The 14094-nt window shown below is 40.5% G+C and overlaps 1 protein-coding gene across 2 annotated transcripts in view; it reads right to left on the bottom strand.

The window, feature by feature from the left end:
* Window positions 1–14094, bottom strand: part of LOC136874567 (inactive pancreatic lipase-related protein 1) — a 138058-nt gene that overhangs the window by 42602 nt on the left and 81362 nt on the right. For both annotated transcript variants that reach the window (XM_068227952.1, XM_068227953.1), the window contains exon 4: window positions 9466–9508. In XM_068227952.1, coding sequence (XP_068084053.1) covers window positions 9466–9508 — 43 coding nt within the window. The remainder of the gene's footprint in view (window positions 1–9465; window positions 9509–14094) is intronic.

Raw genomic sequence — 14094 nt, 5'->3', positions numbered from 1 at the left:
TTGTTAAATAACTGCTGTTATATGGTGAGCGTGCAATTTCTCCCCCAGGTATTGTAATGTGGTGTAAGCAATTTGACGCCGGACGCACGGATCTCACGGACGAATATCGCGAAGGCAGGCCTGCAACGTCCAGTACCGTTGCAAATGTTGACCGTGTTGATGGGACCATTAGAGAGAATCGGCGCATAACACTGCAGGAAGTTTCTAGCATGCTGAACATTTCATATGGCACCTTGGATTTCGTAAACTGTGTCAAAGATGAGTCCTACATCTGCTCACCGATGTTCACAAGGAAGGCAACGAGTTTTTGTGGCAAATCATCACAGGGGATGAAACATGGGTGCACCTCTTCACCCCCGAAACAAAGAGAACATCGATGGAACGGGTGCACACCAAATCACCAACATGAAAGAAGGCCAAGGTCCAATCTTCAGCAGGAAAGGTAATGACGACAGTGTTCTTTGACATGGAGGGTATGGTGTACGTGAAATATATGCCGAAAGGTACGACAATCAACTCGGCTTCGTATTGTCAAACCTTGAACAGGTTGCGTAAGGCAGGTAAAGAAATGTGGCGGGAAAAATTGAGCGCCGGTGTGATTTTGTTGCACGATAACGCAATACTTCACACGGCCCGCCAAACGTCCGAACTGCTGCAGAGATTAAAATGGGAGGTACGGCAACATCCTCCATACAGCCCAGACTTAACGCTATGCGATTATCATGTGTTCGGTAAGCTGAGAAAGGATCTCGGTGGACGACGATTCCGAAACGATGAGGAGGTGAAAGCAGCTGTTTTCAGGTGGTTACATAGCGCTGGAGTTGAATTCTACGCATCCGGAATCGAAACGTTGGTTGACCGTCCCGAGAAATGTTTACAGTCTCTTGGGGTCTACGTGGGACTGTGAACTTACATTGTATGTTGTCATGGCCGTGTTGCCTATGTTGTGTAGGTGGTTTCATAAATGACCATAACTTGGAAGTGTAACTTACTTATTGATTCGTCCTGTATATTCCAGCAATAGAATATTAATATTAAACATTAAAAGTAGCCCACCTGGTGGCCATGGTCGTTAAGGCGTTGAAGTCTAAACGGCCTGACACCGTGGTTAGCTGGTTCGAGTCCCGTTGGTCGAAAATTTTTCACCACCAGAATGTTGGCCGGCAGATCACTAGATTGTGTCCAAAAAGCCTGGATTAAATTCCAAACATTGCCGCAGTGTTCATATTGAGTGAGGACATATGAAGCTGTTGATTGTGATTCGTCCGTCGGATAGAGACGTTAAGCATTGAGCAGAGTCCTTGGTCCTATTCGACAGATGTAGGCTACGAGCCAGCACAGGGTTTCATCCTCTCCCTTCCTATCATACATCACGTCATTCATTTCACGATGAAAACACAACGGGAGATAGTGCTCAAGTGGCGTTCGCTGAACTAGGTTTGTTCTTTGGTGCGATGTTACTTTATAAGCGATTACTGGAACGTTGACCCCTTGGATAGTAGAGGTAACGCGGAGATGGGCTAGGTAGGCCAATTAACAGTTAAAGGGGTTGCTGATCCGTGTATTATTGTGTTATTAGAAAATAGAACTGTTCTGATGTTGATGTCGGGAAGGGCTCATAAAAATCCGCCACGATAGAATCATCTCACCTCATACCGGTCCCCGTAAGGAAACAGGACAAGGATTGGCCAAACAATATTTTTTCCTTTAATTTTGAACTTAAGCAGATACGTATTTAAATAACTTTGTGCTTGTTTTTATACCCCTGTCATGGTGGTGTTCTCTCCCTTGGAAGATCCTTAATACTTTGGGAAACCACAAAGGCAGTCTTTCTGAGGATATAAAAACAAAGGAAGGTGGACAGAGAGTGTCTGCCACTATAGTAAAAACTGCCGAAATCTACTGTGACAGGCAGTAGGCAAAGGGGCCTGCCATTATAATGAAAAATGCTCAACTTGATTGTGACTGAGATTAGGCAAGAGGGGTTGTCATTATAGTAATATATCTACAACTCTATTGTGACTGGCAGTAGGTAAGGGGGCCTGCCAATACAATGGAAACTCCCCAGCCCAGTCTTCACATGAGAAACGATGCATGGCGACCTCCCGATCGTGTTTTTCGGGTAACTCTAAGAGCCTTGCAATTTAATGTATTCTTACAACGTGTAAACTACTTCACCTAGATTCAGAAGCGGTGATTAGGGGGGCCGAGAAGGGGCAGTTGCTCCCAACTTGTGGATAACAAATTATAATTGTATTCCATTTTAGCCACCTATAACTAGGAATTATTTTAAAAATAGCAATTTATACAAACTCTGTTTATCTATTACCTAATTCTTTAAATATTAAAATAATACTTAGCGAAAATACGCACAAAATGTCATTCGACTCAGCTAATCAAACTTTCAGCGCCACAGAAAACAGTAGAGACTCGCACAGCAGAGTGTAGAAGCGCATTAGTATCTGATGGCACAAAACCATAGCTCCGCGCATGTGTATTGTTCCTTTGGTGAAAGTTTTATTGTGCCAGGGATAATCAAAAACTAAAGTTACAAGGCCGATATTTCTGGAGTTTCGTCTGTTATAGAAATATTAGTCATGTGCAGTAATTCTTACATGCGGATGGCATATATGCAGAGTTTCAGCCTCCCGCCAACTACAGCGCTAGTTGTAGGTAAACACAAATGGCGACTCTTTTGTAAAACTGGTCTCGCGAAGAAATCCGCTCAGTTATTCGATTTCACTGGGTGAAATATGTAACCGCGGCTGAGATCCACCGCAGTTAATGAAGGTTTACGAAGAGACTGGTAATATTGTCTTGTCAGCATGTCGCAGAATGGTGTCAAAAGTTTGTGGCCGGTAGAGGAAAGGTCATCGACGAGGATCGCAGTGGCCGATCCAGCACGGCATCAACAGATTTTAACATAGCTCGCGTGGAGGAGCTGATGCAGGATGTCAGGAGGATCCCTTTACGGCATATGACGTTAGAATTGGGAATGTTGTTCGGAAGCTTTCGTCACATTGTTTGCGATATTCTTCAGTACCGGAAAGTTCTTTTCCCGATGGGTTCCACGAAATCTGTCCAAGCAACGTAAGGAAAAGCGCATAAGGCAAGTCTGCAACTTTCGCATTGTTTCTCCACGGAAAGGAACCGTTTCCCTCACTGCATTGTTACTGGTGGCGAAGTATGGATCTACTACTACAACCCCAGCAGTAAGCGGTTGTCACTGGAGTAGAAACACACCTCATCTCCGAAGAGAAAAATTTTAAGGTGACGCCATCTGCCGGGAAGATGATGACCACAGTGTTGCTGGTTCAGCTTGGGTGTAATACTCACGGAGATTTTGGAAAGAGGGTACAGAGCAACCGCTGACAGATACTGCGAGACCTTAGCAAGATTGCGCGAAACAATCAGGAGGAAATAGCCAGGGCTTCTCACAGAGGGCGTCATCTTCCTTCACGACAACGCACGACCTCATACAGCCCAAAAGACCACCATGCTGTTGAAGCATTTTTCGCTTGAACATCATCGACCACCCTCCCTACAGCCCGGACCTCGCTCTAAGCAGCCTTCACCTCTTTCCTCACTTGAAGGAGCACCTAGGAGGCCGACGATTCGATTCAAACGAGGAGGTGAATTACTTCGCGCCAATGTGGCTGAACTTGCAAGGGCAGGGTTTTTACCACGAGGGAATATTCCTTACAAAATGCAGGAACAGAGAGAAATCCATCGTAGCTTATAGCAAAGAAATGTAATGTAAATGTAACTAAATGATTCTTTTTGCACGACATGTGTGCGTTTTCAATAATAATATTCAAACTCATCCCACGAAGCCACAAGTGCCTAAACCGATATGGAGATTTTGTAGAAAATAACCTGATGTATGTACTATCAATTGGCAGTATTGGTTGTATGTACGAGGGGCGTACTATATTGTTTTACACTTTATTTTTGGTACGTCCGGGTATGGTTCACAGTTCACTTTTGCAGGTGGTGAAGTGAAACTAGTGTCATGTTCCACTGTTTGGTAGCAGCACACGCACAGGGACCAACGAATGCACTCGTCATAACCATTTCATAACAACATTGTCAGCGTAGGAGCAGACAACATGGAAAGCAACCGTCAGGGACAGCGCTATACGACTTGGTTCCTATGGAAAAAAGGCGTGACCACTGCAGAAATTCATCGGCGCTTGATGGCAGTCTGTGGAGAACATTCGCCGTCACAGTTTACAACAGGGTGGAAGTCGAGTGGATCTTGATCATGGTGTTGCGAAAGTTCTCTGCACACGTCCACACGCCTCTGCTTTTCGTCTTCAGACAAGAATCTAGGCACCCGCTTGGATGACACCTTCCACAAATGTAAATGGACGTGTACGATCCGCTGCAGGGTGTTTCGTCTAATTCCCGTGGCTGCCTCCATTTTCGTAAATGTGATGCATTTGTTTCCTTGGATGGCCCGTTCCACTTGGGCAATGTTGGCTGGTGCTGCCACTGGCAAATTCCTTCCAGAACTTGTTCCTTTATCCACCGATGTGCGCCCTGTTTTTCAACCTTCCACCCAATTTTAAACTGTTTTTCGTGACGGTGCATGTTCTCCATAGACTGCCACCAAGCGTTGATGAATTTCTGCAGTGGTCACGCCCTCTTTCCGTAGGAACCAAGTCGTATAGCGCTGTCACTGACTGTTTCATTCCATGTTGCCTGCTCCTTCGCTGACAGTGTTGTTATGAAATGGCCCCTGTGCGTGTGCTGCTACCAAACGGTGGAACAAGACACTAGTTTCACGTCATCACCATGCCCGGAAGTACCCAAAATACAGTGTAAAACAATATAGTACGCCCCTGTACGTAGTAAAATGTACACGTTTCACCGCTGCCTTGTAACCGTACTTTTTGATCACCCTTCGCACAGTGTTGAATAAAATTTCAATGAAGTATTATTGCCGCAGTTAACTCAGGAAACTACCAACCCTATACTTCTCCGTCAAAATTCACTCACAGAGCATGCAAGAACTTACCATTTTATAGTTATTTTGTTAGTCTTTTGTTTTCTACCCCCGCTATACTTTCCAGGCCCCGTGTACTTTTAGTTTTCTATTAATTCCCCCCCCCCTCCTCCCACTTCTAATTTTCAATCGCCGCTACTGCCTAGAAATCCGTAGCGAAACTTTAGTTAGTAATATACGTTCATAAATATAATTATGCCTAGTGAGTTATTTTCAAGGTACCCGTCCACGATAAATTTAAATGGCTTGCAACTTCGAGTTTTGTAAGAAAAGTTTAGTTTATCGGCGTAAATAGTCGAGCAATTTTCTAACATGTACATGCCTTTCAAATCTTGCGCAATATCAGAAGTGGAACAGACAGAGTTGCACCATCTGAAAGTGGTTTGAACATTTTAGATAGCTTTCGTTTCACAACTTACTCACGTCTTAGTCTCCCTACCTGTAGGTGTTTGAGAGATTACGAACTCTACTGAAAATACAGTATTTAGTTCCCTTTGTATAAATTAATTTATTGCAAACAAAATCAAAATGCATTATTGAAGTATGATGCTACTAAACAAAGTGGAAGTAATTTGATGCCCGTAAATTCATGTTTCCCCACACCAGCGCCGGTTATTACTCTGCGGATTGATTGTTAAGTACAGTAGTTTTAAAAATACAGGTATTTCCAGGAAATCTTTTCTCAGTGCGACAAATCTTTTTCAACTGCTCCTGGAAGTTTTTAAGTTATTCAAGGCGATGTATCACTGAATTATGTAACGACACGAAGTCGTAGACTTTACTATACCAAGCGCCCAACGTAATATTTCCATCTTCATTTGTCTTACTGAATACTTATTTATTAACAAACACATCGCAATTGGGAAATATCCCGGTAGCAATGGTGACTTACAGTAGTGTGATAATAAAGTAAAGTTAAAACATAATTATCTAACAACAACAACAAGAAGAACAACAAGAGTCCAACAAGTTTAACATTCTTTAAGTATATTCAGTGCTTAACACTACGGCTTACAATACTATTGGTTGAGCTTACTACTAGCTTAACATTATAAGTGATAATAAAGAAAAGTTAAAACATAACCACACAATGACAACAAGAACAACAACAATAAGAGTACAACAAGCAATTCAATGAAAAGACAATATTACGAGAAATACTACTAGTTTAACATCCTGAATCCAGCATCATAATATACAAATACACACACAACTTAAATATTTCCAGTGCTTAACACTACGGCTTACAATAATATAGGTTGATCTTACTACTAGCTTAACCTTACAGTGATAAAGCAAAGTTAAAAGCATACTTATACAACAACAACAACAACAACAACGACGACGACGACAGCAATAACAAGAGTACAAGAAACAATCCATGGAAAATAAATGTTACAAGAAATACCACTAGTTCAACATTCTAAATCCATATGCAAATTCTCACACAACTTAAGAATTTCCAGCTCTTAACACTACAGGTTACAATATTATACGTAGGGCTTATTACTACTAGCTTAACATTACAAGTGATAATAAAGTTAAAAACATAGGTATTTACCCAACAACAACAACAACAACAACATGAGTACAACAAATAATTTCACTTTACACTAACACTAATGATCTTAATTAACTTGATATCGCAAGGAAATATATAAAATACTGCTGCAGGTAATTTATTCCAATCCCTTACGGTCCTGTTTACGAAAGAAAACTTGCCCACATCCGTATGCTGGTTTCTGGTTTTAATTTTATGGTAGTGTTCATTTCTCGACAAGTACGAGGGAGGTTCCAACCTATTTCCAATACTACTCCAGGCAGCCCTTCCCGTATAGCTCTTATAAAGACCACACAGGTGAGCTCTAGTTCATCTAGATTCAAGACTTTCCCAATTAATGGTATTGCTCCTATTCTCGGTTACGAAACGCACCAACCTCCTTTGAACTTTTTCTAGGGAAATACCCTGCATGTATCCCAGCACGCAGATCCATATTCAAGAATCGGTCTTACCAAACTTTTATAAGCTTTACTTTTGGCACCAGGATTAGCTTTCTTGAAATTCCGCATAATTAAATGTAACGATCTCCAGGACTTCCTAACTACATTTTCCACTTGCTCTGATCAGTTTAAATATTTTCTAAGAGCACCTAAGTACTTACAACTATCAACTTCAACAACACTTTCCCCTCTAAATTCGTAACCCCTCTTTCCGTTTTTTTTTTTTTTATTATTGAAGCACAATTTCTCGCTTTTTCCGCTTTGGATTTTCATTCGATATTCAGGCGCCCATTTTTCTAAGCTTCTAAATCCTGCTGATGCAATAGTTCGTCCTCCTCTGTCTTTAGCTCCGAATACATGACGCAATCATCAGAAAAGAGGCGCACTTCCGATTTTATCGAATCAGGCATATCATTCATGAAAGGTATGAAAAGAATTGGCCCAAGAACGTTACCCTGAGCCACACCAGATCTAACGTTTATTGGAGAAGGTAGGGTTTCTCCTACGCGCACCCTCCGAGTTCTTCCATTGAGAAGTTCTCGTGGTAGGCCTACGTACAGTGGAGGAACAAAATAAATCTCACTGTCACCACTACGCGTTCTGTTGGTGAGATGCATTTTCCCATACCCGAATTAACCTGAATATTTGAAATGTAACTAATTAAGGTATCATTGTATCATGATGACAATTTGTTTTATGTCGCACCGACACAGATAGGTCTTATGCCGACGATGGAATAGGAAGGAACTAGGAGTGGGAAGCAAGCGTACGTGGCCTTAATTAAGGTACATTCGGAGCATTTACCTGGTGTGAAAATGGGTTGCCGACAGTGGGGTTCGAACCCACTATCTCCCGAATGCAAAATAATAGCTACGTGAGTACAACCACTTGGTCGATACTTTGATGTATTGACATGAATATGTCTTATCGCTGGGATGTTCTGAAAAATTGCCTGAAGCTACTGTAACCTTAGCAACCGTGCGGGCTATGTCTTATGGCTGGTGGTTATTTGAAATTGATGGATGGCCACGATTGAGAGACGTATTTATTATCATTTGATGTTCTCAAATGGAACAGTGGTTTTAGTTTATGTTGCTATTTTTTGTCTGCGGTTTGTAAGTATTCAGGAAGACAATATCTATGGGAAATGTAGTCTTCGTTCAATATCAAGCTAGATGGTGTCCCGTCTGCCATTACTGACGGTTACATACGTTAACTTCCCTGATTCAAACGAGTTTCTAACTTGAGTTTTCAATCTCAATTTCCGGCGTACATTTTGAACAGCTAGATGTTTACAAGAAGTTTTCTCTGAAGGGCCAGTTTCTGTTGGTAAATACATTTATTTATTTATTTATTTATTTATTTATTTATTTATTTATTTATTTATTTATTTATTTATTTATTTATTTATTTATTTATTTATTTATTTATTTATTTATTGTGCTTCACACAGGTATAAAGCTAATGATGTGAAACACATATACATATATTATTACATTAGATAAAAACAAATATCAAATTAAAATTATATTGTCTCTTATGAAAGTATAAAATAAAGTCTTAAATGAAATAAAAATACACTTGAATTCAGTAATATAATATTGCAAATATTCAGTTACATATGCACATAGTATAACAAGGTATTTAAAATATTACAATTAAAATGATTTACTAACGACTTTAGAGCTGCATTAGTACTGTAATTATACATGATGGTAGTGATGTTATCGAAGATAATAATGATGATGAGGTAGTTGATATTACTAGAAACTAGAAAGATAACTAAAGTTATGAGCTTAACAATAAGAGTCAGCAAAGTGGGATTTTAACTTATATCAGAAAATAATTAAGTTATTTGTTTACATTGTCTTGCTATGGAAGTGCATGTAGTTGCAAATATATCTAGTCTGTACTTATTGCTATATTTATTAAATATATTCATTGAGTTTAACACTGGTGAATTACTATGTCGTTGGGTTCTTGATCTAGAGCAGTAGAAAGTACTATATTTTGGGCCTGTAGATGAACTAGGGACAGACGTGTTGAACAGAGAGAGAAAGTTAGGACTACCAATAAGATTGTTAAATAATTTGTAGACAAAGAGAAGAACTGAAATTACTCGTCTTTTTGCTAAGAACTTATAGCCAAGTTGTTTCATTAAGTCATCATACGAATCAAATTTAAGGTAATTATTAGTTATTTTGTACGTAAGATATATAAGAAATATGTTTTGCACCATTTCAAGTTTGTTTTCATATAGTTTAAAGCTGGAATTCCGAATGGTCGATGCATATTCTAGACGACTTCTTACAAAGGAGTTGTATAAGAGCTTGCCATATTATATTTACCATATTATTAGTAGTAGTATGAGGAGGGGGAGTAGTAACACAACATATATTTTGGAAATTTTCAGAGCTATTAGGACTTAGTTGGCACAATATGGTGATAATACTCACCCATTTAGAAACAAAAACCGAATGCTGTCCGCAACGTTGAAAGCTGTGAAAAGTAATAAACATTAGCTACACTTAATTAAATATTACCTATATTATGCTTTAAAATTTGGAACCTCCGTCTAACATGGCAATACTACTACCCTTATAATTACTTTCCTAGTAAGCAACTCACTTTAATAGATGCAAATATTTTCTAGGATATATTATATAACACCCTTTAGTGGGAGTCTTAAGTGCCTCCTTGGCATTATTTGTCGGTCACAAGAGTGAGTAACAAGGAGATCTCCCAAGGTGTTTGAAAATTTGGAGAGGATTGGTGACCACAGAGCGTCTAGCTGAGTCTAGCACTGCTACCAATTATTTGTTATTTTCTCATGTATGTATTTCTCATCCAAGCCTCCTTGGCCAGCCATTATGCCCATTCACTATGAAAATTAAACATAACCGTTTAACATAAAACTTGTGTCCATGATTGTTAGGGCGTTGAAGTCTAAATGGTCTGACACCGTGGTTAGCGGGTTCGAGTCCCGTTGGTCGCAAACATTTCACCATCAGAAAGTTGGCCGGCAGGTTAGGGAAGGTAGTGGCATACAATTTCTAAGCACTAGATGCCAAAAGCCAGGATTAAATTCCAAACCTCTCCGCATTGCTCATGTGGAGTGAGGGCATATGACGCTGTTGATGGTGATTCGTCCATCGGATGGGGACGTGAAGATTTGAACACACTACTTGATGTTATTCAGCACGAGTAGGCTACATGCCGTCACCGGGTGTTAGTGGTGGTGATTATTGTTTTAAAAGGAATTGCAAGTGGGCAACCATCCTGTGTATAACATTAATCAGAGAGAAGAAATGGAAGAGATCCGATACTTCGAGAAATAGAGATATCGTCTAAATAAAGACAAGGGCCACGAAGAACATGAAAATGAAAGACTCCGTAAGCCTCGATACCTAATAGCGTCGGGGTCGGAGAAGTTCACGAGTTGACCAAGGATGGTTGATAGGATAGATGAAAGTGAGGAGCCTGGCAAAAGTCAGTAGAAGCAACGCCAGGACTCAGCAAAAGGCCCCATGGTCACCAACCGAAACTCCCAAGTTCAGAGTCCCTCGGGTCCCTTTTACTTGCCTCTCGCGATAGGCAAGGGATACCGTGGGTTTTTTCCACCGCCCCCACCCACAGGTGGGCCGACACCGGGTTTCACCTTCTTCTTACCACTTTATCATCATCACCCCACATCAATACGCTCAGGTCACCCACGGGCGTCAAATAGAAAGACCTGCACCAGGGGAGCCGAGCATGTCCTTGGACACTCCCGGCACTAAAATAAATAACAGCACATGATTAAAGCATTTATGTGTTTACCGTTAGTATTTTTGTGCCGGGGGTATCCGAGGACATGGTCAGCTCACCTGGTGCAGCCTTTAGTAAAGCAGACGCTCAATAGAATGTGGGCAGTATCTGCCGTAGATAGGAACTGTGTGGTAATAATCTATAATAATAAAAAGAAGTGTTTATCCGTGTGTGTTTTGTGTGTGCGTGATGCCCAGCAAAATTTAAAGCATGCGGAGATCTGAAATTTTGAACATAGATAGATGGAAGGGGGGTCCAAATGCATCTCGAAGCCGAAATTTTCATTTTCGCTTTCGTTGTAGAGTTATTAACGAAAAACCATCTGAAAACATGTATTGGGATGTGACAATTCAACGTGCTGTCACCAAGATTAAATGCATAGGTTCACTGTCTCTAGGTAACGTACATATGATGGGTAATACAAGTCATGGAGCCATTTTGAGCCCATGGTGTAGAAGCCATTTTCAGTCTCAGACATGAGGAGCCATATTCAGTCAGTCCGTGATGTCCGGAAATGTTCGTCTGTATGCTTGCGATGCGCGACCGAATCCACGGAACGCAGATATCTAAAGATGTGTCTTTTAACAACGACATGAAAAATATAGTCAAACAAACGCTTATTTTCTCTGAATCTACCGTACACAGGATCTGGAGAAGTTGCTGTGTACTCGGTATGGTCTTTGAGAAAGAGTAAAATGTAAAAACAAAGCATAAATAACGATATCTTAAATATATAAAAGAATAATTAAGGCCTTTCATGAGGCATCGCTTTAAAAGAACGTCTTAAGTGGTTACAATGGAAGAGAAAGACCAAAACATGAGCAGTGCAAAACAGAAGTAATAATAATAATAATAATAGTAATAATAATAATAATAATAATAATAATAATAATAATAATAATAATAATAATAATAATAATAATAATAATAGCCCGCGTTCAAGGAGCTATGAAAATTAACAGTTTGGCCAGGTCGTGTAAGCCAAATACTGTCGAGCTCGGAAGACTACAAGGGTTGACCAAGCGAGGTCCGATAGAAAGATAAATGTAGTGAAACCGGTAGAAGTACGTGAAATTAATGTCAGAATTGGCTAGGGGTCCCGTGGTCTCAAGTTTAGACACTCGGCTTACCCCTTTTAGTGGCATCATACGACAGGCAGGGGGTACCGTACACAGATGAGCAGTTGAGTGAGTAACCAGCTGTGCGAGTTGAACTGATTACCTCAGACAGTATAAGTGATATTTCAATGTGCTCAGATACGAATCCTCAAGGCGGTAGATTTACTGGCACGTAAAACAAATGCTGCGGGGCAAAATTACGAGGCCATGGTGTTTCCAAAAACTTCAGACGTAGTTCTTGGGACATAAAATCATTGGTGTCATGAAGAACATTCGGTCGTAAAACCGGGCAAGTCCACTTCCTAGGTCTCACAAAGGTAACAACGCTAGGGTCGGATTAGAGTAAGAGATTGTTATCTATAGCCTGTGTTCGAGGAGCTATGAAAATTAAATGTTTGGCTAGGTCTTGCAAGCCAAATACTGTCTGGCTCGGAAGACTATAAGGGTTGACTAAGTGAGGTCCGATAGAAAGATGAATGTGGCGAAGGTGGTAGAAGTACATGGAAGTAATGTCAGACATGGCTAGGGGTCCCGTGGTCTCAAGTTTAGACCCTAGGTTTACCACTTTTAGAGGCCTCTTACGACAGGCAGGGGGTACCGTACACATATCCTACGTCCAAACAAACGGGCACAGGTTGCTGCAAAGGCAATTGCAGCTATATGTAACGAAAAGCATAACACCTAACAAACTGCATCAAGAAAAAAGTTCACGAATTATAGTACAGTTTAAAAGGCTGTGGTATATTTTTCTATACGTGTGTGAATTTCTCATTGAACTATTCTATGTGTTATAACATAACCACAACAAAGAACCAGACAGGGAGAGGCAAAATGGCGGGTAACCCGTCTCTCTGAAAACTGAACTGGGAATGAAATGAAGCGTGTGTTCCTGTAGTGCATGATTTTAATGTTAGTGTATGATGCCGAATTATCCTTCATAATTCTACTCACAACCAAACAAATGCCAGCCAGATTCACTGCGCTAATTTCATTATAGGATTAAACTCATTGAACAGATAATGCGGCTAAATATCACGATACGAATGTCAAGGCAAGGAATCGGTAGCCTCATAATGGTTACAGGCAACAATTAGTTCACTGAGCTTCAACCAGGGCGCTGTATCGAGTACGTTTAGCAGTCTATATCTTTCATGTCGTCGTGTTTTCATCACAATCCAACGCGTCATGACTACGATTAAAAGTACACATTCATTGTCGCTAGGCAACCTGTTTCCTGTTATTGACATGCAATAAATCTTCGATGTGTCTCTGTACACGTACTTATCTGTTTTCATTAATTATTTACATTAGTTTCTATCGTTTTAACTACATATTTATTGAAAATATGCCCGATATTCATTTCATTCCTTTCTTATCTTTTTGTTCCAACGTGGCTGCAAATTAACACTTGGAATTGTGTTAGGCTAAGGCTCAACATTTATCCGATATTAATTTCATTGACTTATATTTTCATATGGGACAAAGATGCCGCAGCATGCTCAGAAAACGAAATGTGTACGAAATCTACAACGAGAACACAGAGAAACACAACAAAGAAGAAGAGAAGTGGAATCCACTCCTGAAAGAGAAGCAAGACAACAGTAGAGCAGAGAAAGAGAACAAAGAAGAAGAGATGTGGAATCTACCCCTGAAAGAGAAGCAAGACAACACCAGAGCAGAGAAAGAGAACAAAGAAGAAGAGATGCGGAATCTACACCTGAAAGAGAAGCAAGACAACAGCAGAGCAGAGAAGCGGAATCTACCCCTGAAAGAGAAGCAAGACAACAGCAGAGCAGAGAAGAGAACAAGGAAGAAGAGGAGTGGAATCCACCCGTGAAAGAGAAAAGGACAAATAGAAGAGAGAAGAAGTTATGAAAGAAGAAGATAAGCTGAAACAATACCAGAAAGAGAATCCAGAATACAGCATGTTAGAATTGCAACAACTACTTGAAGAATGCGCATCTGGAGAACTTTAGAGAATGCAGCTTCCGATTACCACCCATCGGAAGATTATGCCTCCAATTCTTTGTGTCTCATCGGATCAATGTCTATAACATGCCAACACTGTGAAGCAAGGAAGTGGAAAAGTGAAACCACAGGTAATGTGCTGCATTGGAGGAAAGGTTCAACTGATGCCGTTAAAGGATCCTCCCTTGCCCC

The sequence above is a fragment of the Anabrus simplex genome, chromosome 5, assembly GCF_040414725.1.
Source record: "Anabrus simplex isolate iqAnaSimp1 chromosome 5, ASM4041472v1, whole genome shotgun sequence".
Lineage (NCBI taxonomy): Eukaryota > Metazoa > Arthropoda > Insecta > Orthoptera > Tettigoniidae > Anabrus > Anabrus simplex.
Note: the sequence above shows the minus strand (reverse complement) of the source record. Positions and strands in the feature narration are given on the sequence as shown.